The 24885-nt window shown below is 45.7% G+C and overlaps 1 protein-coding gene and 1 long non-coding RNA gene across 6 annotated transcripts in view; one reads left to right on the top strand and one right to left on the bottom strand.

The window, feature by feature from the left end:
• Positions 1-24885, bottom strand: part of cacna2d2a (calcium channel, voltage-dependent, alpha 2/delta subunit 2a) — a 144069-nt gene that overhangs the window by 73308 nt on the left and 45876 nt on the right. For 4 of the 5 annotated variants that reach the window (XM_027000626.3, XM_081716972.1, XM_027000630.3 and 1 more), the window contains exon 4: positions 4600-4659. In XM_027000626.3, coding sequence (XP_026856427.1) covers positions 4600-4659 — 60 coding nt within the window. Of the gene's footprint in view, positions 1-4599; positions 4660-18035; positions 19120-24885 lie in introns of those variants that run through there. The other variant, XM_081716974.1, reaches the window with a different exon arrangement.
• On the top strand, positions 7111-9675 carry LOC113571598 (uncharacterized). Its single transcript, XR_003410009.3, has 3 exons — positions 7111-7261; positions 7707-7754; positions 8476-9675. It is a non-coding gene; the product is annotated as an uncharacterized LOC113571598 (long non-coding RNA).

Raw genomic sequence — 24885 nt, 5'->3', positions numbered from 1 at the left:
ACTCGCATAGAAGGAGTGTCTCTCTCCCTCTCTCCTGCTGTCTCTCTTCCTCTCTCTCCATCTCTGCTGCCATATCTTTTGCTCCCTCTCTCCTGTCATATCTCTCTCTCTCCAACTCTCCTGCCATCTCTCTCTTCTTCATGCCCTTCTCCCCCATTCTTTCTTCCACATGCTTCTCTCCTTCTCACAGCTAAGAGCTGTGGCTGATTGTGGAGGTGGCTACAGTAGAGCTGGATAAAGTAGAGCTCACTATAATGGAGCTGACTACAGTGGAGCTGGCTACAGTAGAGCTGGCTACAGTAGAGGTGACTACAGTGAGGCTGGCTACAGTAGAGATGACTACAGTGGAGCTGGCTACAGTAGAGGTGACTACAGTGAAGCTGGCTACAGTAGAGATGACTACAGTGGAGCTGGCTACAGTAGAGGTGACTACAGTGGAGCTGGCTACAGTTGAGATGACTACAGTGGAGCTGGCTGCAGTAGAGGTGGCTACAGTGGAGCTGGCTACAGTAGAGATGACTACAGTGGAGCTGGCTACAGTAGAGGTGACTACAGTGGAGCTGACTACAGTAGAGCTGGCTACAGTGGAGCTGGCTACAGTAGAGCTGGCTACAGTAGAGGTGACTACAGTGAAGCTGGCTACAGTAGAGATGACTACAGTGGAGCTGGCTACAGTGGAGCTGGCTACAGTAGAGGTGACTACAGTGGAGCTGGCTACAGTAGAGATGACTACAGTGGAGCTGGCTGCAGTAGAGGTGGCTACAGTGGAGCTGGCTACAGTACAGATGACTACAGTGGAGCTGGCTACAGTAGAGGTGACTACAGTGGAGCTGGCTACAAACGTATGCAAACATATCTGTGGCATGAGCCACCACACTTTAAATCCAGATAACAGAATGAAAGCAGGACAAATCAGAAAGGCCACAGATGCATCTCCGATGCAGCCAAATTGATTAAAACGCATTGGATGGCTTCACCTTGCACCGGACATATTACTGGAACAAATCACTAAAACAACCTAAGTGGCTTTTTAGATCCCAAATTATTGTTTCCGTGTTTCACATACTGAAGACGAGCAAAAAGCCCCTGGAATAAGCAGGAAGTGAAGATGCCTACATTACAGGCTTGGCAGAGCAGCGGCAGACGAGCATCTGCCGATGTCTGTAGGTCATACAGGATTTGTAGTCACATAGTAAACACAACAATTTTATTTAAGATTATGTTAATTTGTCCATTTGCCTCAAATGGGTGGAGCTGTACATACACAAAAGGCTCATGGCCTTATATGATTAACTTAGTAGGCTCTAGAGATGAATACAGCTAAAACAACATAATACTACTGCCCTCTGCAGACATAGTCTTTGTAGATTCAATTGATACTGGATTGAGTTGCAATGGGCAAACTGGAGTAATGCTGCAAAGCAACAAATAAATACAAATACATACTCTCCAAACTGTGGTTTACTGCTACCTCTACAATAAAGCACTGAGCTAATACACAATACTACAATGGTAAACGTGGAACTTACCTCGAGGTGATAAAAGAATTTTTATTTTTATATCAGCATTGAGGCTAACTTAAGAGTTTATCAACAGAAAAACAGGTCACAAACCAAATCTGACGGTGTGACGCACCCAAATGACCTTGGAAAAAATAAGACGCAATAAACCACTTTAATATCGATTTCACACGCTGTTGCATTTGGACAGAGTGAAAAAGGGCCTTGGGGAGATACCGAGATCTCCTCAGCCACATGGAGCCCTTGCTGCCCAGTTGCAACTCTCGGGCAGGAACAGTCTGGTCAGGACACACGTTACGACAACTGGCCAGCCTACACGTTGCAGTGACTGCCCAGCACACACATTGCAATGCTGGACAGCATATGCATTACAATGACTGCCCAACATATACATTACATTGTTGGTCAGCATACGTGTTACGATCTGCCCAGCACATGCATTGTGTTGTCTGGTCGGCTTGCGCACGCACATGTATACATGATATACGTGAATGCTGGTCAACACACGTCCTATGACGGCAGGCCAGCACTCACATTGCAATAGCTGCTCAGCACATTACAATGGCTGGCTGTCATACATCTTATGTTGGGTGGATGTGAGAACAGCTAGGACAAGCAGGCACAAAGAAATACATACTGCATGGGAGAAAAAGGTTCACAAGATTCATTACAGATTACCACTTACAATCCAATTACAATTTGTAAGATCCATTACAAATCACAGGCAATGCTAAAATTGTGATTGATTTTGCTAGGGCCATGAGTTTTATGGTATCTGTGTAGATGGAAATAATGTGTTATTAGGAGGTGTTAGTAGTAGTAGTCTATACTTTGTAATTATAAACTGTAATTATTAAATTGTAATATGAACTTATTCTTTTATGGTCACCAACAATCCCTGAAACATTAGAAAACTGTAGCCATGACCAGGATAGTGTTTGCCGTTCCACCTGCTTTGCCTTTCTTTAGTGTTAACTGTGTATGTGTGTGTGTGGCTGATGCAGTTCCCTGCCAGAGGGCGAAGGGGAAAAAAAATTATGACCTGTGGGGACTTAAGGGTGAGCAGCTCGGGCAGTCGCTAAGGCAACAGCTGGCAGTCAAGGAGTGTGGCTAATAACACCTTTGTTACTGTGGTGCACAGATCAGGCAGGTTGTGGACACACACCCCTACATACACACACACACACACACACACACACACACACACACACACACACACACACACACACACACACACACAAACACGCACACACAAATGCACACGGACACTTTTCACGTATCTCTGTGATCTATTACCCCCCACCAGAACACTTTTCACAGTTTGCATGGAGGCCTAATCTAATTATGTGTCAGTCAGCAGTCTTTAGCTTTAAAGAGTTTAAAAATTGAACACAGCGAAACCCCCCCAACACATACACACACACGAACCCCCGACCCCCCACCACAAGCACACACATGAAACCCCCACACCCCCCACACACACACAGACAAAGAGAGGAGGATGTGCGCCACCTCTTCCTCTCGTCTGCTGTGAAGGTGCTGAAATGGTTTTGGTGCAGGCCCCCTTGGTGCTTCATTACCTGAGCTAATTATAAAGGCAAATGAAATCAGTCTGAGATACATTATTAATGCCCGCACTACCATTAGGATTCATTTGCAGTGTTTGCAACAATATGACATTTTCAAACTGTTTTCATGGTTGATTAGAAACGAGGGCTGATAACGGGGAGGAGAGAGGCAGACGGAGAGAGAGAGACTGAAGAGAGAGGAGTGCAAGAGAGAAGGGAACAAAGAGAGAATGAGGTGGAGCGAAAGGGACAATGTGTCTTAAACGATCAGCACTGGAGGATGAGGAGGGACTGAATGAGTGAGCGGCATGATGAAGAAGACCAGACGAGCGAGAGACAGAGGTCAGGTGTTGGTCTGTGCCTCATAAGATGGTGGGTTAACCTCTGGCAAATCAGCAGAGGATGAAGAGATGTGACTGTGCCTGGGTGTGTTTGCCCCCCCCCCATGTGTGTGTGTGTGTTTGTGTGTTTGTGTGCACTGTGAGCCTATGTTCTGTGAGTGCTCAGTTCCAGAGCCCCAGGGGCGTGCCGTCTGGGCTCTATGGCTGCCCACCCGAGGCAGCCTGTGTGTGGGGCGATAGGCAGCCACCCACACCCCAAACCCCTCCTCCCCTCCCCACACCCTGTGACAACAGTGGTTAAGCAGGCATGAACAGTGATGGGCCCTCTCACTGAGGAGGGCTCATAATTATTAGTTTTAGAGTCTTTTCTCGAATATCCCGTGGGAGCCGCGGGGTTAAAATTCCATTTGTAGGAAGCGTAGCATGACAGCAAGCACGGTCTCCCTGGAGACAGTCGACACTGTGTGGCAGAGTGAGTGTGTGTGTGCATGTGTATGTGTGTGTGTGTGTGTGAGAGAGAGAGAGAGAGAGAGAGAGAGAGAGAGAAAGAGAGTATGTGCGAGAGTATGTGCGTGTGTATGAGAGTGTGTGTGTGAAAGAGAAAGAGTGTGTGTGTGTGTGTGTGTATGGTGGATTTATCTGTTACCATTTTTGTTGCATGGGTTTTTTCGTATGGATTTCTGAGCATGTATCTGTACATAGTCACTCGAGTACAGAAGTTGTGGTGTGCTAAAAATAAACACACCAGTCTCAATGATGGTGTAGCCATTGTCCCCAGGACCCAGTCAATGCCATTCATATACTTCTTAGCAAACTGTCTGTGTCATTACTTATTATTGACTGTGACAAACACTGTACAGTTTATCAAAGACACTGATCCGTAAATTATGCAGATTCCGAAAGGACAAAACTCATTAAAAATCTATGCATTTTTATGCTCATTAAAAAAATGGACACATTTTTTATCATGAGGTATTAGTTTTGTTGTTGTATCCAAAAATATAATTTTGATGAGATAAACAATAACAATAGCCCACGATGGCTCCTAACATATACTAAGGGACAACATCATCAACATCAATCCAATGAATTTATCACAATTTCTCTACAATGAGAGCTTATATTTCACTGAACCAGGGTCTGGAAACCAACAAATAGGGGCAAACTTACCTTGATGTTGTCCTGCCAGGGGTATTCTGTCTGGATCTGTTCTGCTTCTTTGGCCAGTCTCTGTAAGAAACACAAGGTGAAAAGGTCAGGGGTTAGAGTGCAGGGTTCAAAGGGTGAGAGGGTGTGACCTATGTGAGATGTGAAATCTCCTCTCAACAGAAAAGGTTTTTTAAAAGTAAAATCTAGGATTTGAAGCCATAGCAGCCAGTTTCAGAGTGTGAGCTATCCAAATTTCACCAAGCACTTAAACATAGATTACACAGATAAACTGGTATCCCAGCTGATCACTCCATGGTCGGTTCTTCTGCTAAGATAATACAAAGATTTTGCTAGATTTGCTAGATTTGCATGACATGACATCAAAAACTGCAGACCACAGAAAGTCTCCGGCCAAATGAGGAAGGTGCTTTTGTCTGGGCCAATGGGGAGTTTCTCAACCCCCTCAAAACAGGTGGCTGGCTTTCTCTCTCTCTCCCTCGTGTCCTCGTCACAATTCTCCCACTGAGTGGCGCTTTGAGGTGCGTCCAGACTCACCCACTCACACCTGCCCTCGTTTCACCTATCTGTGAGGGTGCGGGGGCGCCAACTCCCACTCGCTGTGCCTTGCCCGGGCGCCATTCCAGTCGCCACCTGCACTCCCTTCCTGGACACCTTGGCTCTCACACCCGCTAATCAGTGCCTGCTGCCGCTGCCACCCGATGCTTCCACTCCGATATCGAGCGCTCGCGACATCAAACACAATTGCGAGGTCGCACCAATCGTGTTTTGGAGCGTGCTGGAATTAACTGTCAAGTGGGCCGTTCCAGGGAGCGGGGCTAATTTAAGGTCAGCTCCGTTTTAATGGCGTAACCATTAGTGGTAATGTGCGTTTCAAAGGACAGCCACTCCTGCAGGCCAACATCGGCCAGGTTAAAACCTGTGCTGGCTTTTCAACTCCCCCAAGGGCAACGATCACATTCCTGGTATTTTGGAGATGGTGTAACGGGGTGTGAAGATAGAGACAAAAAGCCTGTGAGAACAATACTGATACATCAACATTGTGCTTTTCTGGAACTTCCATTTCATTATGAAAGGCCTATATCTAGCGCCCAGCTCTGAAATTACAATGGCAATGGTCAGCAGAACTATTACAATGTAAAATTAATATTCCAAAACTGCTTTCGGTTAATCAGATAGCTCAGTTATACTAGTATTTGATAAAATATCTATAGGCCTTGCCAACTATAACTGTCAAATAACTCTCCACTATAGGCATATATAGCCGTAATGTTCCAATCTCACTTTTCCCAGCCGTGCTTCTCCGAGCTGGCTCCACCAGGGCAGTGATGCTGAGGATAGCTCTGCAGCACACCGCTTTGCTGCCCACCTTGTCTTGTCCGGGGCTCAATAATTAGCCAATGCGCTGGCCAAGCTAAGAAGGAGCGGGTTTGCTGCGAGACGTCATAGTGCAAGACCGATGTCACTGACGGCTTACTGGCTGAAATGGCCACGCATACAGTTGTCCTAATTGTCCTGATCATTCTGATCTGAAGAAGTGCGGGAAGAGCCACTAGAGTATTATTTTTGAATTTGATGTTGATACCTTCTGAAAACATGAGTGGGGGGAAAAAAACAAAAATATTTAAGGTCACTGCTTACTCTAAACACAGTCTGGCACGAGATTGTGAAAGCCTCTCCATTTAAAGCTATATTTAGCAGCGTTCTGTGTGGAGATAGAAACTCCCACAGATGCTTCTGATTAGTGTTACACACTGAACCTCATGAAATTCTGTGGAAAATAGCTGAAATTCTAGGATAAGTCAATGTCTGCTATGGAAGGTTAATGTGGGGTCAAACTCATTTAAAGCTGGCACCATTAGGACTAATGCATTTTTTCAGCTGACATTTAGAGACCATTAGATTATTGATTCATGTCCAATAAGCTTTAGTTATAGAATTCATATGTGCATGGTTTAATGGTTTGAGTTCTCAAAATTCGATGCTGAATATTTACTGTAGAATGTAAACCATCATCCAGTTATACGGTTTACCAAAATATGCAGTATAATGTGTAAAGATTTAGCATTTGTAACAAAACTAATGCCACTGTAAGAAGTGTGTACTGTGTGTTTGGTGTCTGAAAGTCTCCTTGATTTCAGAGTTGCAGAGGTATTTTAGGGATCAACGTGTTCTGAAAAAGTTCAAATAAATCTCTCTCTCTCTCACACACTCATACGCACAAACACACATACGCACACACACAGAGTGACAGACCTTTTTTCTATCCTCTCTGTCCTATCGTTGTGCCCGTCTCTATCTGCTCTTCCCTCTTTCACCTTTGATCCACTGGCTAATGGTTAGCTCCCTTCTTCCCCCTCACTCTTCTTCCCTCCGAGTCTTTTGCTGGAGTCCTCCATCTTGTTTCCTTCAGACGCTCCAGATAGTACTTTGTCTTACTGTGCAGTGCTTCTTGTCCTGTGTGTGTGTGTGTGTGTGTGTGTGTGTGTGTGTGTGTGTAGCTGTATCTCTAGGCCAGGTGTCTTCATGTGTCTGCCACTGACACTGTCTTCCTCAGCTATATGGATATAACCACTAGTTTATAATCAGAGGGAGGAAGGGCCAGATCATTTCTAAACTGTTCCAAAGGGCAGAAGCACGTTAGATAAAGTGCATCTTAGCCAAGGTGAGTAAGGTCCTCTATAGCCTATACCATCTCAATGTTATCAGCACAGTTATTAAGAGACTCATATTACACAATGGTGTTGCCGACCTCATGATGCTATTTTGTAACTGTAACTTTTTTTCTTTAATGCGATGCCACTTTGTTCATCTTTCTCTTTCTGAATCTAAAATAGCCGTAATCTTTAATATTCATAACTGCTGTTTTCACTGTTTCCTGAGGGAGCAATTTAATCAAACTCACCCTCTCTCTCTTTCTCTCTCTCTCTCTCTCTCTCTCTCTCTCTCTCTCTCTCTCACACACACACACACACACACACACACACACACACTACCTTTGGGGTAGTTTAGCGTATATAATTCTTCAAATAGCCTGAACAATGGAAACTAGCTTTAAAAATGTTCCCCTACTGCTCTTTCATGTTTCTTTCTTCATTCTCCCTTTTTAGGACAGTGTGAGCGTGACCAGGCCCACCCTGACCGTCGCCCTGCCCAAGGTGCCACAAATTCAGCCCTTAAGTTTATATTTCAAAACTCTGTTTTTGAATGCTGAGAATGCAGACGCCACGGTGGTAGTGCTATATCCCACACGTGCGTGATAGAGACAGATAGAGACAGAGATTGAGAATGAGAGAAAGACTGACAGATAGAGACAGAGACAGAGAGAGAGAGAGAGAGAGAGAGAGAGAGAGAGAGAGAGAGAGAGAGAAAGAGAGACCCTTCATTTTCCTCAGTACACTCAGCTGGGATTAAACCCAATCACCAGAGTTACTGAGTCAGAACACAGCCACAATAACAGATGGAGAGGCAGGGGATGGGAGCTCAAGGAGAGAGGGGGTTTAAACGTCCAGCAGAAAGTCATCGTGAGTGTGCGTGTGTCTAGCTGAAACTCTTATGGGGCATGCTCCAGCTATCTGGGTCTAGGATTTATAGAGATTCCTCTTTCTAACAGCTGATTTGTTCTTTTTGTGTAAACAAACAATTCCTTGTACTATAAAGTTTGGGCTTTTCTTAGAGCGTAGTATAATGTTCGTTCACGCTCTGATCTCAGACCTCCCATCTTGTGTGTGTGTGTGTGTGTGTGTGTGTGTGTGTGTGTGTGTGTGTGTGTCTGTGTATGCACGTCGGTGCATAATGCAACTTTTGCCTCTTCTCCAATCCCTCTCTCTTCACCATGCCAACATGATCATATCCGGTTTCCATGGGGACTATTGCCAGATGGCACACCTGTCTACAGCAAAACAGCGCAGCACCAGACAACCCACGCATCCCTGTGTACATCCATGCCTAACATCTGTCCAGCCAACAGTCTCCATGCCTACGTCCCATACGCTGACCCCACCCCCTTTCTCCAACACCCATAAACAATGTGCACCGACACGCAACTGAACCCAAACAGTCTGGACATTGCAGAGCAGCAAGCATGTTTGCCCCACAGGTGTGGAGGGCTCCGCCCCTCCTGTTCCTCGTCTGGCAGCAGCGTCTGGCCCCTCTCCTCAGCGGGAGAGGGTGTGGAGGGTGCCTGGCGAGCCCCACTGCTGCTCCCTTCAAATGCTTGTAGCCGCAGTTGTGTGAACTTAATTAAAAGTCTATTGAGACTACAAGTGGGAGTGAATGAGGATAAACACAGGATAATGTTTGAGTGTAAACAAAGAGAATGCTCTCACGCACATGCACAGACACAATCAAAATACACTGCAGAGCCAAATAATGAAGTGTTAATTCAGTCACGCAAGTAAGTAAAGCATTGTGTTGTATTGTTTTGTTGGAATTTTAACTGGTGCAACATAATAGAAAAGTGGAACTGGCTAGACTGCAGTTCTCCCCACAGGTTTACCTGTCAATTACACCCACTGAGATTCTTGATTCTATGTTTGTAATGAGCTTGTTTCCAATAAATAATGGATCACAGATAAATGGATGAATAATAGGAATGTGAATCCACCTCAGAAAAATAGTCCAAGTGATATTGTGATGAAGTGATGTTGACTACACACCCACACAGCCATGCTGACTACTGTACACACCCACACAGTGATGTTGACTACATATTCACACAGTTATGTTGACTACACACCCACATAGTGCGCATGTACCAACAGTTGATTTCTTATTTGCACACCAGCCACCTGAGGGGAGAAGTATTTCATTTCATTGATCGGTGACATCTATGGAGTCACTGCCACAGACACACATACATACACACATACTCTCCCCACAGATTGTTCATTTAGTTTAAATCTACATGTTTAAAGGTTAAATGTGATGCATTAGTATGCTGCGTCTACCCTGCCTTTTCATGTTTTAGTCTATTGGAGTTTAAGTGCCTGTCGTCTTCATGATGTATCTAGTATTTTATCCTTCCACCATTCACCCCTCTAGTCAGTCCTTCCTGGTTTCACTTTGTGCTTGTGCTTCTTTTTCTACAGCTAATAAAAGATAAAATTGCATATATGAATATATGTGTCTTTGCACATTGTGTATGTGCATGTATGCATATCTTTATGGCCTTATGCTCTTGTTATAAACAAGGCTCCAATGGGCCTTTAAGTTTTGTTACAGTGTAAACACATGCACACAGGCACACCCACACATGCACACAGGCACACCCACACATGCAGACATGCAGGTAACTGCAGTAAGTGCTGACACGAGCTGAAAAGCCTTCAGAGATTTTGCATGAAAGCCATGCGTGGGCTAGAGAGGGTGAGAACACTATTCACTACCCTGTCACACACACACACACACACACACACACACACACACACACACACACACACACTCGGACTCTTCTTTTTGCATAAGTGAAACAAAGCACACCCACATATGCTGACGTACACATGCATACGCACACACACATTACAGATTACAGCTGTGTGTGAGTAGAGTGTAGCAGAGAGAGAGACAGAGACAGAGAGAGGGAGAGAAGAGAAAATGAAAAGCTGTTGGGCTCTCAGGCTAGCAGTTGGAAACAGATAAAAATGGAGGAGGAGGAAGATGTGGAAGAAGAGGAGAAGAAGGTGAGAGAATAGAAAGGGAGCTCAGAAAGTGGAACCTGGAGAACGCAGGGTGATCTGACTACCCAGAGAGGACAGGCTGTGCTTCCACCACCACTGGGCAGTGCTTTAGACAGACATGCCCTGCCAAACATGATGCAATTACTTAAGAAGAAAACAAACGTCTAGCACCCCATCTACACTTTCTTGAGTGCGTAAACAAATGCTGTGGATGAAATGTGTGAGCCAACTGTAGCAGTGCATTTGTAGCACCATTTATAACATGAGGGTTGACACGTGAGTCATCCAAACTGTTCTTGTGACCCACTCTGAAAAAGACTGTTTATAATAACTTGTTAATAATTTTGTCTTTTTTATGTTCATGCTAATTGCTTATGCAATAATGGCACTTTCAGCATTTAACCAATAAAGCATTGTTGAATGGAGTAGAAAGCAGAACGTGAGCAGGAAGAAGGAGAGACAGAGGGAGAGAGTGAGAGTCCCCCCTCTTCTCTCACTGAAGCAGAGACTGTTTATTTCTTGCCACCGTCTCAATGCCCTTTTCTTCCCTCACATTTCCCTGTAGCTTTAGATCTCCTGCTCCAACCAAGCAAACGCTCCAAAAGAACCCAAAGGTCACCCACTGCTACTGAGCACACATTTACCATATTGACTTATTCTTCTTCTGCTCACAGTCAGGAGATGACAGAACTCTAATGTCCGGGCTCTCACGGACAGACAACAGCTGTGTTTGACAATGCGTAACGGGCTCATGTGAACATTCCTGTCAGCGGTGGTGTTGAGACGTCTGTGAGCCCACGTGTATAAACAGACATCCGCACACCCAGACCCCCCCCCACCCACACACACACACAAATAAACACAAAAAAACACAGGAGGAAGATGCAAGGCCAGTCACCTCTCAAAACAATTACACCGAACTGGGAGTACATTAAAAGCAGAGCGTGAAATGAAGCAAAAAAGTAAAGAAAGAAAAAAGATAAAGAAAAACAAAAGAAAGAAATGTGCGCGTGATCTTTTTTTAATTTGAATTAGGCTTGCTGTGTTAGACAGCAGAAGAGAATTAAGCAGTACTGGTTTACTAAGAGAAAAAAACAAGTTCTCATACAGCTGGAGGATGACAACCTGAAAGTAAATCAGGACGTTCGGAGGACGGCGGAGATCTGTGACGGAGTAAAAGCTGAATCAGCCTGCTCGCAACACGGATCTGTGCAGAGACAGGAACGCTCAGCTGGACGGAGGCCAGCCGGATTTGCAGCCAGAATGTGCCGCCTTGCCAGTGTTTCTTGTCACCCTGGGCCCAGTTCATGTGAAGGAAGATTTGTGCATGCGGATATCTGGACGGGTTGAGAACATGAGGCTGAGGGCAGACTCCGCTTTTAGGAAGGCTAACCTGATCCTTGAGACAGACACGAGCCAACACGCGCATGCACACACACACGCACGCACGCACGCACACACACACACACACACACACACACAAATACACACACACTTCCCAGAGAAAACGGGAATAACGTACGGTATCTACGGAACAAGGATGAGGGGATGTGTACTATGAGGGGACGTGTATTATGAGGGCATGTGCACTGAGGAATGCTAAGGTCAGAAAGAGAGAGAGAAAGAGAGTGCCAAAAGCACTTCAATCTACAGCCTAATCAGGTAAAAGCTACTCAAGAAATCCAGGTGATGAGTGGGGCTGCTGACAGCACACAGGCAAGTGGGGGTGGGGCAGGGGCGTGGCTGGCCAGGTTCATGATGGAAGGCGTGACAGCTGCCTCACAGTGCAGCGAGTAGTGTTGGCCTGCAACCCCACCCCCCCGAGTGAGTCGCAGTGGACGCAGTCTCCGCTACAGCCACTCAGGTCTCTCGCCTTTACAAAGTACAGCTGGTGAACATGCCTTCTGTCTGCTGTTAGGTTTGAAATTGGATTCAACCTGAAGAAATTCATCATCCTCAAGGAATCAAAAGAAATATTCATTATACAGTGTTAAGTGCAGAAAATGTACCACCTCTGGATAATGTCGTAGCATGAATATGTTGCCCTATGTCACAATGGATGTATTTTTATGCTAGTATGCGTAGCAATTCCCTGCTTAATTTATATGCAATTATAAAGATGTAGTCGTTTGACCTTGAACAAATGTTAGCATTCGGCATTCAAAGAGTAGCTGTGTTGAACGGGAAAAAAACCAAAAACAAAAAAAAAACAGGGCTGACGAAAATCGCGGTAACCCTGGGCAGAGGCGGATGTCTACCAGTATACAGTGCAGTTTTCAAAATTAAAAAAAAAAAAAAAAATTGTCTAATCCAGAATGTTTTCCAGCACCGGATGGCCTTAAGAGCTAAACGAGGTATGAGTCTGTAAAAGTCTAATCGTTGCGCAGTGTTACGCACTATACTGTTCAGTGTATCTATATTATGTCCTTTCACTTCCCAGTACTGTTTGGTTTTTTTTTGTTGTTTTTTTTTTGTTTTTTTGCACTGCTTAGTTGATGCAGCCTCCTAACTGGAACGTCCATCGGGAAATACTGGTTTGGCTTTAGACAGTACTGTGGTGCTGAGAAAAAGAACAAGAAATCACACACACACTGCATACTTAGGGTTGAACAATTTGGAGAGCAGAGAGGAGCATACTGAGGACTCCTAGAAGCCTTGATTTACTTTAAGCATATTGTTTTAAATGTTACTGTTTAATAATTGGATTGTGTTTTTGTCTTGGTTTGGTTTAATGGTGTCCTTGTCTTTTGGTATTGTTTGGTTCCCTGCCCCCACCGCCCCTTCCACAGTTGCTTTTCTGCTTGTTTGCTATGTGTCTTTTTAAAGACTTTGAGTGGCGATAAAAAAGCTGTTCCTTGAACGGAAAATGGCATTCTTTGGTTCTTCTTCCTACAAAACTATTAAAAACATAACATGAAATATATTACCCCTCACATACACACTAATCTGCAGGGAATTCTGTGTAGCAGCATTTGAAGAGATTTCTCTTCCTTACTGTTTGTTTTACGTAAGCCTAGAGTGCGAGATGCTTGATTTAATCTCCTTTTCTTGTTCACCTCATTGGCCAATTAAACTCTCTCTCCTCCTGCTGCAAGCACCACTGTCCCTTGCTCTCACTCTCCTTATCTGCCTCTATCTCAGTTTGCCTGTCCTGCTTCAGCCTCACAGTCAGACATTACAACATATAAAACTATGCCAAAGTCAGATGGCACCTAAGACTAAGATGGCACCTAAGACTAAGTAACAGGATTAAAGCTGGTAGGCTCACGGCACAATGCCTCCAAACTCCTTCAAAGTAACCAACAGTCCCCAAATCTAGAACTTCGGTGGAGAAAAGAAGGGCAGACCACCATCAGGAGGTTATCAACAACAACAAAAAAATGATGTAAATGGCTCAAATAGCTGGTGGGTTTGGAGAAGGTGTAAGTGTTTTTGTTTGGAATTAGAGCTGTCTGTCATTACTTCCACACAGAAATGCCTCTCCTCGAAACTGGCACGCTACCTCAATGAAAGTATGGCAGCCATGACCAACACGGTCTGGTCGAAGCTATCTGACACATGTGTAAACAAGGGAGGGAGAGAGACCAGGAGCACCTCCTGAGTGACATGCTCTCTGCGGAGCCTGAGGAGGAAAGGAGGGAGGGAGGAGTGAAGGAGGGGAGGAGAACCATAGCAGGAGCAGGCAGCGTTTTACAGTGGGGTAAATGAAACGCAAAAGCCAACAGTGGGCATGTCAGAAAGACAGAAAGAGGAAATGGGTGTGTGCCAGTGAGAGAGAGAGAGAGAGAGAGAGAGAGAGAGAGAGAGAGACCCGATAGAGAGAGAGAGAGAGATAGAGACAGAGAGAGATAGAGACAGAGAGAGAGACAGTGAGAGAGAGAGAGAGAGAGAGACAGAGAGTGTGAAAGTCTGCGCTCTGCCATTCTAACCTTGACAGAGAGTGCAATCCTGACAAGCATCTGGCTGCTATAATAATTCGGGCATTAATCTGCACTCTCAGCGGCCGAGCATGGCCAGAGCCCCGCCCCACACCCTGCCTGGCCCTTATCGATCTCCCCACTCAACCGCACTCATCACATCCATCAGTGAGAGAGAGAGAGAGAGAGAGAGAGAGAGAGAGAGGGCAAAGATGCAGAGACATCTGACAGACAGGGTAAACAAACATCTTAAAGGAGTGCCATCACATGCTTCCAAAATGCAACACATATTTATGTCCAACGTGAGTAATATGTGTGTTCCAAAAACCATCATTCAAATTCGGTTCAACATCAAACTAAATAAGCCAAGTAAAAGGGTTTCATTTGATGGTAGTTCTGTAAGGGGCCATAGGAGCAGTAAAGGTGAGGTGCAGGGAGAGTGGTGGGCAGACCCAGCGGAAGCAGGGCAAGAGGGCGGAGTCTGGGGGGAGGGGTAGTAATGATGTGTAATGCAGTCTCTGCCTGGTGAAAGCCTGGCCCAGGGCACGAGGTTTATCAGCTAGCCAAGACCAGCATGGAGGGACGCACCAGCCGGTAAGACAGGTGAGAGGGAAAGCCTGAACAGTGAGGAGTGAGGGATTACATAAACACACACACACACACACACACACACACACTTGTCATATTATATAACTCCTAGAACACAAGCTTATTAAGGGGGTGGGGGCATGTCCAAGAACATCATAGGGTTACTGTTATATAATTTCTATAAATTCTTTTTGTAAAGTCTGCACATATATTTAATCAGAATTCAAACTGACTCATGCTTAGGTAAGGTACCATAATTTAACAACACAGAATCATTTTCTTCAAATCTCCCAGTGCCATTAACCTATAGAATGACTTTTGCATGCACATGAAAAGCAGCCCAGAGCAGGTGAAATGGTTTAACGCAGGTAGAGGCTTACTTTGATAAGCTGCGCATAAGCTTGTAAGTTTGTAATCAATAAGGGGGATTAATTTGTATTAGAGGGGTGAAGACAGTGATGCCGATGCCACAGCCTTTTATCTCGAGCCACTTGGATTACTGAAGCAAGAGATCTCGGTGGGGGGGGGAGTTGCAGTGAGGCAGTCAGCGCAGTCATGCGTTGTTATCTTGAAGGTTATTTTCTCAAAGTCAAAGTTGGCAATTCTTCAGGTTTTCTTGCCATTTTATGGCCATAACCACCAGCCAATCAGAACCCACATTTCCGTTCTCTCATTCGTTTGGCCTGCCGGAGTGATGGTCTATGGCAAAAAAAACCATGCAAATACGACGCAGGCGCATGCTGCGGGTGCGCGCGCGCACACACACACACACACACACACACACACACACACACACACACACCTGCAGTATGACAGCCCACACAAAGACCTGCAGTTCAGTTCAAGACACCTGCCACACTCTCACACACTCACATACAACTAACTTCTCTAAAAAATAAAAACCAACGAAACTGCCAATCACTAAAACAGTCAGGTCTTCACGCTACGTGATACCATCTCCATATGACAAGCTGTCAAAACAGTAGGCAGGAGGCAAAGAAGTGGAAAGGTGCTCGGACTGCGATTTGGTGTGTGATGCACATGGCGGGGGGAGGCCACTGAGCCCACTGAGCCCACTGTGCCTGAGTTTAAAAAGCAGGGCGAGACTTAGTTACCATATTAGTGTTACCTCATTCAGCCTATCCAGGGATGACGGAGCTGCCAGCCTGAAATCTCACTCTCGTGACAGTCCTACAACGTCTTTGGTACTGGCTTGTAGCATCGTTGCCTAATTTCAATTTTGCTTCAAAATAAATAAATAAATAAATAACCCTCAGGTGCATTTGGCTGCCATAAATGTTCCTTATCCGTCTGGGATGGGAGATCGCCTTTTTAGAAACCACACAACACTGGAGCAAGCTCCCCGGACGTGCCCATGTTCAGCCGCACACAAATCTGTCCTCCTCAAAACATCTGCTGCATGCAGCGTTTTCCATGTCATACACTGGCACCTGGGCCAGTCCCCTCATCTCCAGCCTTCTCATTCTTTGGCCATCTCACTGGCAAATCATTCATTTTAAACACTGCTGACCATGTACCTGAGCACCAGAGGTCAAAGAGAGCTTAAAGTCAAAAGGACAGCCGGAATGAAAAGAGTAAGAAAAAAAAACAATGAAAAGGCAAGAAGAAGAAGAAGCGATAATTTGTCAGTGGTCCCGTGAGCCTTGCAGGCGTAGGGCTGGCAGCGGGGCATGCTATCCCTGAACAGCGCCCGTGGAAATGGGAGAGGGGCCAGTCGGCAAGATAAGAGGAAACGAGTGGCAGATTAGCTGTCCGCGTGGGGAGAGGTTCAGCAGACGAGCGCAGAGACATTCACTGGTCCCCGGTTGCCGCGGCAGCCGCCTATCTCCACAGAGGGGCAGAGCAGAGGCACGCACGCAGCACTAGTGTTGAGACACCGCTTGTGTTTAGCGAATGATAATTCAAGCTTATGAAAGAGGTAAATGACTCCAGCAGTTCCAAACTGTTGCAGATATGCCTTTTTTGCAAAACTGGAATGAACTGCATCAGCAAGCTTGCCTGTATTTGAACGGGATTAGCTCTTTTAGGTAAAGCCATACTGTGGTCTTTATCATGTGATACATTTTTGGAGGCACATGCTTCCAAGCCCCAGAACACAGGCTGACTTTTTAACCCCATCATAGGACATTTGATAAACAATATAAGCAATGAAAAGCAACACCAGCTTTCAAAACCCTTCTAAGCCCACCACAATCATCTTCATAACAGATCAAATGCCTCATCACCTGTATGTACCCTTAAGGTGGCATTGATAACAATGGCATACACCAATTCACCTCTTACAATTACATCACCTTATCACAACATCTCCCCCTACAAGCTTGCAATGGTGTGGTCCTCAATGTAACAGTGATAGCAGCTTGTTAAAGTGATTTCCAGGTTGCGTTCTTTTTCAGCTGGAGCCGGAGGTCAAGTCTATCCCCGGAGTGACCTCTGCCCTCATACCAAACTATTCGATGGGCTGCATGCTCCCCGTCACACACAGCCACTTTAATACAGCCACTCAAATGGAAATAAAAGAGACTGTTTGCCTGCGACCAGCCCTGTGGTGAAGCCGTTTGTTCATCAAATACCTCCGGTCACACAGCAACAGTGTGTGAGTGTATGTGTGTATGGGTGTGTGTATGGGTGTGTGTATGGGTGGGTGGGTGTTTGTGTATATGGGTGTGTGTGTGTGTGTGTGTGTGTGTGTGTGTGTGTGTGTGTGTGTGTGTGTGTGTGCGTGCGTGTTTGTTTGTGTGTGTGTGTGGGTGTGTGTGTGTTGGGTGTGTGTATGGGTGTGTGTATGGGTGGGTGGGTGCGTGTGTATATGGGTGTGTGTGTGTGTGTGTGTGTGTGTGCGTGTGTGTTTGTTTGTGTGTGTGTATGTGTGTGTGTGTGTGTGTGTGTGTTGGGTGTGTGTGATGAAGGTCTGTCTGGAAGTGACTGAAGCCTACTATCTCCTCCCATTGGCCTTATGAGGGGCCGGGGGGGGGGGGGAGGTGCTTCTATCTGTTTGGACCAACAGCAGTACTCCCCTGAGTTACTGGCAGGCAATTGGACAAGAGTCCAAAACGCTGAGCATTGTCTGCTTATATTGGGAAGGTATGATTCATATACACACAGGCACGTGCACTCACTCACAAATCACATCACACGACTACTCAAATGGCAAAACAAATTACCATGTCCATTATTTCTCTTGTTCACACACACACACACACACACACAAATATATATATGTGTGTGCACATACCTGTGTGATTCTGTGGTCATCCCTCATTCACATGCCACCACATATTCTTATCATTATTTTCGGAGGCCGTACATGGCAGTGACAATTGTTTCCTGCTGGATCGCACAGGAAAATGCTCTAAAAAGTCCCTTTCACACAAAACGATCTCTTTCAATTGTCGCCTGCAGGTGGGTGGAATAATGAATTGACAAAAGTAGCGAATCATCTCCAACCACAACCCCAAACGCCATGAAACAAATAAGACTTACAAAATATGGTAAGCTTTAAGGAATACAGCCAATGTGCCCCCATCCCTCCCTTTCTCAAACTAGTGTACAGAGAGCCAAACAGGGGAACATGTGTATGTTTTATGGATCTTTTTTAGCCAACGGCTGGAAAAAACTCCTTTTCCTGCCCATGTTTTCCTCTTCCCTCAGAACGAGGGCAGGAGCAGAGCAGATGTTGAGCCGAAGGATCCGAGCAGGCGGCGCAGCCGTCTTGGTCCTCGTCGAGAGCGCCTCGCAGCCTATTAACGATGAGGGAGTGATAGCTTGGAGCTTCCTCCTTCAGGCACGCGCGTATTGTCCCAAACAGTCGACTTAATGAGGGCTTGTGTGCCACATGGCTGGGCCTTCGCAGGAGAAAAAAGGCGCAAAAGTGTTCGTCGAAGCGCTCGCGGAGAGAAAAGGGACAAAGGCTGCAAAAAGACGATGGCCTATTCAGGGTCTCGATGTAACGGGTGAAAATGTGAGGAACAGTTACGCTTGTAAAATGGAGACGAAGGGTTCAAACAAAAGCAGAGGCGTTTTCCCAGAGAGGCTCTTCATTCGACAGTCACTTCGAGGCTGGTGTTCAGGAGCTATTTCTGGAGCTGTTTCAGGATGAACACAGGGCACTCGACTGGCTGTGACATGCACGATTGTCTATTTCTGGAAAACACGACGGAATGCTCTGTGTATGGGGGCTGGGGAAACTTTCTAGTTCTGGCAGAGGTTATGTGAAGGGGGGTTTAACATTGTTTGACGCTGTTTTTCTTGAGAGCACCGCTGAGTAAGACCTCCTGACTCCTGTATGCTTGAACAGTGTCTAAACCTGGGCTTCCTAATTCTGGGCTCACATGTAGGGCCTTTGTCCATGTGCCATTAGAAGAAGCCAGTTCCATAATAATATCAGAAATCTCTTCAAAATGGGGTTTGTAGGAAGTTGATTTGGGTCATGGAAGGACACCAGTGCGCTCAGATGAAGAAGCAGAACCCATGTTAGTCATTGGTAAGAAAAGGAGACTAAGGAGGCATGTGGTGGCAGCAGTAAGCACGTTAGGATGGTTCCATTAAAGTGTGGTGGCAGGGAGGATGCCGATTTGTTGGAAGTCGTGGTTGCTGCAGCCACTCTGGTTTGATTGGACAGAGCAAAGCAGAGGAAGGTGGTGACCATGGGCTAGTTGGAGAAAGCTGAGATGAAGTCTGGTGGCTTGGGGCTTGTGTAGTTTGTGAAGCTTGTGTGATGATAAGTGCATTGCCTTTTACTTGAGGGTTCAGTAACATGTCCATCTGTGCAACTGGGTGTGTAAAGTCTGGATGATTAAGGTATGGGTGGGGGGCAACGAGATTGGAAACAGAGAGAGAGAGAGGGAGAGAGAGTGAGAGAGAGAGAGAGAGAGAGAGAGAGAGAGAGAGTGACTCAAGGTAGAGAGAGGTGTAATGGCTTTTGCTGTAGGTGCTAACAGATGGTTGCTGAAGGATGTTCATAGATCTGAATGACATGGGCTCTAAGTATCTGTGTGTGCAAGTGGAAGACAGAGAGAGAGAGAGAGAGAGAGAGAGAGAAATAATGTAGGAAAAAAGTGAGAAGGAGAGACAGCAGGAGTACGTATTTAAGAAGAGGCGAAAGATAAGAGAACATGATCATGCACTGCAACAAGACTTTAGTGCTCAGGTAACACTGAGAAAAGTCAACTGTATAACAAAGACCAACTGCCAGCTTTGATGTGACCGATAGGATGGCTTCAACTACTGTTTACTTCTTTTATTTCACCAGTAGTAATTATCTTCAATTCCGAGTTGTTAGTAAATAATCAGTAATCTTCAAAATCAAAACTACCAGTAACACAGTAAAATGTGTCCAAATCAAAGACATTTGATATTTATAACATGCAGCCAAAAATGAGCATGAGCAAGATTTCAAAGTAATTTTGAAGCAAAGCTATGTCTAAATACGCCTGCAGAATTAAAATGGCAGCTCCTGCGACAACTTAATCAGTCCAAGTCAAGCCCTTGATGAGATGGACTTCTTTAGCATAGCTGATTTCACAAATGAGAACCCTTCTCTTTCTTCTGGGCGATTGTTGATGTGTCCTCTCAGTGATGTGTGCTATTTTAGGCCAAGGAGAGAGCGGCCTAATTCCAAACCCCCCGCGCCCCCCGCCCCCCCGCCCCCCCCGGGACTAGCGAACACTATAACTGCTCCAGCGGAGACCTGCAGGAAATTGAAAACTAAATTGCTTTCTTAGATTTTCGCCTCCCTTTTCCTTAGGTGTCTGAGAGGGAGGGGCAGAGAAGTGCTTCTTTTGTTAACAGTACAAAAGTAACGCGGGGAAAGACAGGGAGGATTGGGTGGGTAAAACGCTTCGAGTACAAGAAAAGGTGCCGAAGAGGGGGTTACAAACAAGAGGCGTCTTCTGAAGCAGTATGCGTGTGTGTGTGTGTGTGTGTGCGCGTATCTGTGCGTATGAGTCAGTGTGCACGAATGTGTGTGTGTATGTGTGGGCCAGAGAGAGAGTGAGAGACCCATCTGAAAAAAGTTCTCTTCTACACCATAGCTACAGCAATGACCTTTTTCTATCAGATGGCCAGTGTCTGTTATTTTCTTGCAGTGACACAACTCTAATTACTGTAGTGTATATGTGGGGGTGTGGGACTAGAAAGTTAAAATGAAATCTTTTGGCTATTTTCATATCAGTTACTTAGCAAAAGTAATTATTCAAAGCATACATTTTTAAAACACGAGTAAGCCATTGTATAAGCAAGATAATGACTGCTTAAGTAAGATAACATCCAACAGTCACGATAGAAGAAAATAACAGACTTGGCAAAGGAAACTGCTTCGCTCTGTGGTGCTGGTAACGTCTGCCTTGTCAGTTATTTTCTTATATCAGAGCATTTAATTTATCTCTTAATTATTACACAGCCCTCAGAAATATTCAATTCTGACTGGTCAATTGAGAAATTCGGAGCACTGCTCTTACTGAATAATTGACCAATGAACTGTGTACCACCCTACAGGCAACTACTTTTTGTCACGATACGGCCCCTCCTCCCAAACATCTGCCCGTGTGTGTGTGTGTGTGTGTATATTTTTCATCAGTATGGCCACACCCTCCCTGTGTTCCACACCTGCTCCTCATTGTGTGTCATTAGTTTATAAAAGTCTATTGTTTATGTGTTACTGTTGTTGGTGTTTAACCCCGTTAGCCTGTGTGCTAAGTATTCCATGTTGTATCTTTAAATAAACGTATGTTTAAGTTTTGTGAGACTCGTCCCCGCATTCTGCTCAGCCTCCTCATTACAGACATGAGAGGGATCCATCGATGAAAGCAGACAACGTTCTCCCTTCCTCTGGAAGTGACACTATGGCTGCAGACTACAAGAGAGAAGAGCCTCTGGCATCCAAGACTCCACCCAAGGCTCTGCGCAGGGCGTACTCCTCGGAAGCAAGCAAGCTGCCTCATGTGGCTGTCAAAGAGTCGTCATCGTTGTCCAATGAGGACACGCCCTCTGTTAGGGCATGCAGCCCTAGAACTCGTGTGCCTACGCCGAAGCCTCATAGAGTTAAGAAGGAAGCTACGCCAGTGCCCGCCCCAGAGACTGGCAAATGAGCTGGTACGCTTCCTAAAACGCGGGCGCCAAAGCCAGAGCAGCCGCCGCTAGCCAAGTCGGCGAAGGACAATCCCTCCCCGGCTGGTCGGTCTCCAACCCAGCCGATGACTGGGGGACTGGCTGGGGTCCCTTCTCCCTTTCCTGGACTGTATCAGAACCCTCTGTGTAGTCTTATTCATGTGCCTGTCCCCATCACCGTGCCTGTCCCAATTACACTTAATGTACCGATCACTTTGGCACCCTTTGTGTCTGTTCCCGTTAGTGTGCCTGTCCCTGTGTCTGTTGTTGTCTTGGTCCCTGTCTGTCCCTCCCTCTGTCTTGCTCATGCTGGCCCGTGTTGGGTTGCTGGGTCCTCTGGCCTCGCCATTCGGCGTTGGTTTTGGGGCCTTAGCCCGATAGGCTGGCCTGCCGGAAGTCGCGCAGTTGGGGAGGGGCTCTGTCACGATACGGCCCCTCCTCCCAAATATCTCCCCGTGTGTGTCCCAAACATCTCCCTGTCAGTTTTGTGAGACTCGTCCCCGCATTCTGCTCAGCCTCCTTGTTACACTCTTAACTATATAGCTCTGTTTTTCAGCAGAAGCTTGTACCTGGGTGATGGAATAAATTCAAAACCATCATTCAGTGTAAAGTTATTTATTTCTGGTAGCTGTGTAACAAGTGCAATAATGTATAAGCAGCTAGTCATTAATTTCAAATAAACTCTTTCAGGGTAATATAAGAACCCTCTGCTTCATGTCGGGTCCTGATCACCCAGAGTGTTATAATGTTATTGTATTAGAATGAGGCCATAATCATTCACAATCATTATAATAACGCAATACCATATAGGAAGTCATGATCATATGTCATTTGTACAGACCTTTTTGCATATGGGAAGGAAGTGAGTGGGAGAGAGAGAGAGAGAGCGAGCGAGCAAGCAGGTCTTGACCTCAGGCTTTTGCTTTTAGCCATCTCGGACCGCTTCCTTTCTCTCTCTCTCTCTCTCTCCCTCGTTCTCTCACTTCATCCATCTGTTTGCTGGACTTCTGTTTGCTGCCGTCTCCTCACCAAATGAGCACTGGTGTAAATCCCAGAGCTTCACTCCACTCCCACCCAATTAGCAGGGAAGAGATCCTGCTCACTCTGTAAAACAATTTATATTATTTTAAAATGCCGTGATGGTGCAGAATAGCTGCAAGTCTCCATTGCGCTTTGCTGTTAAGAGTGCGGGAGTGAAGCAGTGCTCGGTTGTTTATGGCCCTGCTAACACTTGGCTATCATAGCCCTTGTGAAAATTTCAATTACAATGATTTACAGTGTTTATTTGTTTGGAAACGGGTTCATTTAATTCAGGGAGTCAACACAAGGGCTTCCCTGGAGGGTTTAGGCACATCGAGAACTGGGGTGCAGGGCAATGTGTTTATGAGTCTGAGAACTGGCTCGGTGGGTGGGATGAGAGGGCAATGGATTACAAATCTGAGATGCAGTTAGTGGTTGTCACCTAACATATACGAGCCGTCATATGATTTACAAACGATAACGTATTCGGATTGTCTTGCAGCGAAATATCATTTGATCTGCTGCAGCTACTGTGAGTTTAATATTAAGATGTCAGTGTGTTAGTTCAGTTCAGTTATACCTGTTGGCTTTTGCAACAGAATCTCTGAGATTATGGCATAAAGGTCTCAAACAACCTACAGGTGGCATTTACAGAAGAAACACTCCCTGCTGAAAGACAATATAGATCAAATTCTGAGATGAAACCAAGACTCACCAGGGAATGCCCTATTCATATTAGCCAAAAAAAGGCACTAGATCTCAGGTAAAGTGAACCAGGCTAGAGATTTAACTTCAATAAGGTCATAGCCAATACTAAAGTCATAGGCAGTACAAAGACCTGCTTGGTACAAAAAAAGTGCATTAGAGAGCTGAATCAGACTTAGTGACAGATAGGGCTTAGCAAAATGAGAGGTCTTTGCCCTAACAGTTACTTTACAATCGACCTCCAAACCCAATGTAAGTGTGAGCTCCCTAATGAAATATAAAATAAACTGCAGCTGCAAGGTTTGGACCGGCTCTATGACCTATGACCTTTGATCACACACAGACTCAGTCAAAGCACTGGAGACACAGCCGCAGTTAGGGCTCATCATCTCCTCTAGCCAAAATACTGATGTATTTTCCAGGAAGAAGTGTCTATGGCAACAGGAGAAAGTGTGGGCATGAGAAGACAGGCAAGACAGGCAGACACGCACACCCACCATCCCTTGACCAAGCTGGTAGTCTGTAGTTCCCTGGTGGGTTCTCTCCCGCTTCACTGCCCTGGTTTAATTGGACGAGCTCCCTCACCGCCACCCCTCCGCTCCCATCCCACCCAATCTAAATTTAGCCAGCCTTGGCTCCGAAAATAAACACACAATTAATCATTAGTTCAGCTCCTCCTTCACTAACGAGAAGAGCTTCTCATCAGCTGGACGGCAAGCACCAGGCATCGTACTCCATAGCATATGTGAATACACAGGCCTGATGCCGCACTATGGGTTTATATTCATAGAAGTGCATGTCTGTGTGTGTTTGTTTAATTCTCATTGTAACATATATGTAGACCAATGCCAACTGCCTCTCTGGTTGTCTGTCTCTATGTCATCTTAGCTTTCATGGTGCGAGAGAGAAAGAGCGACTAATAGTGAGAGACTGATTCACTTTGTCACATGCGTGGTCTTCCTCCTCACCCAGTCCTGAGTAACTGCCAGTCACTCCTCAACAGTGCAATCACAATGACAGGCCAGTCATACACAATTTCCATCACATGCACTTGCACACACATACACATCCCCACAAATGTGCCCTCATGCACGCTTTGAATCTGTCGCAAAAACACACAAATGAACATCTGCAGCATATCTCTTGCGTCTACAGGCCTCTGTGTTTCTCTGTGTTTCTGAATCTCGCAAATCACAGGTCAGAGAGACAGTCGAGAGACATTCTCCTAGAATGCTCTTTTACACTGGTTCTTC

This window comes from Electrophorus electricus, chromosome 7 (genome assembly GCF_041902795.1).
Source record: "Electrophorus electricus isolate QZ-2024a chromosome 7, ASM4190279v1, whole genome shotgun sequence".
NCBI lineage: Eukaryota > Metazoa > Chordata > Actinopteri > Gymnotiformes > Gymnotidae > Electrophorus > Electrophorus electricus.
Note: the sequence above shows the minus strand (reverse complement) of the source record. Positions and strands in the feature narration are given on the sequence as shown.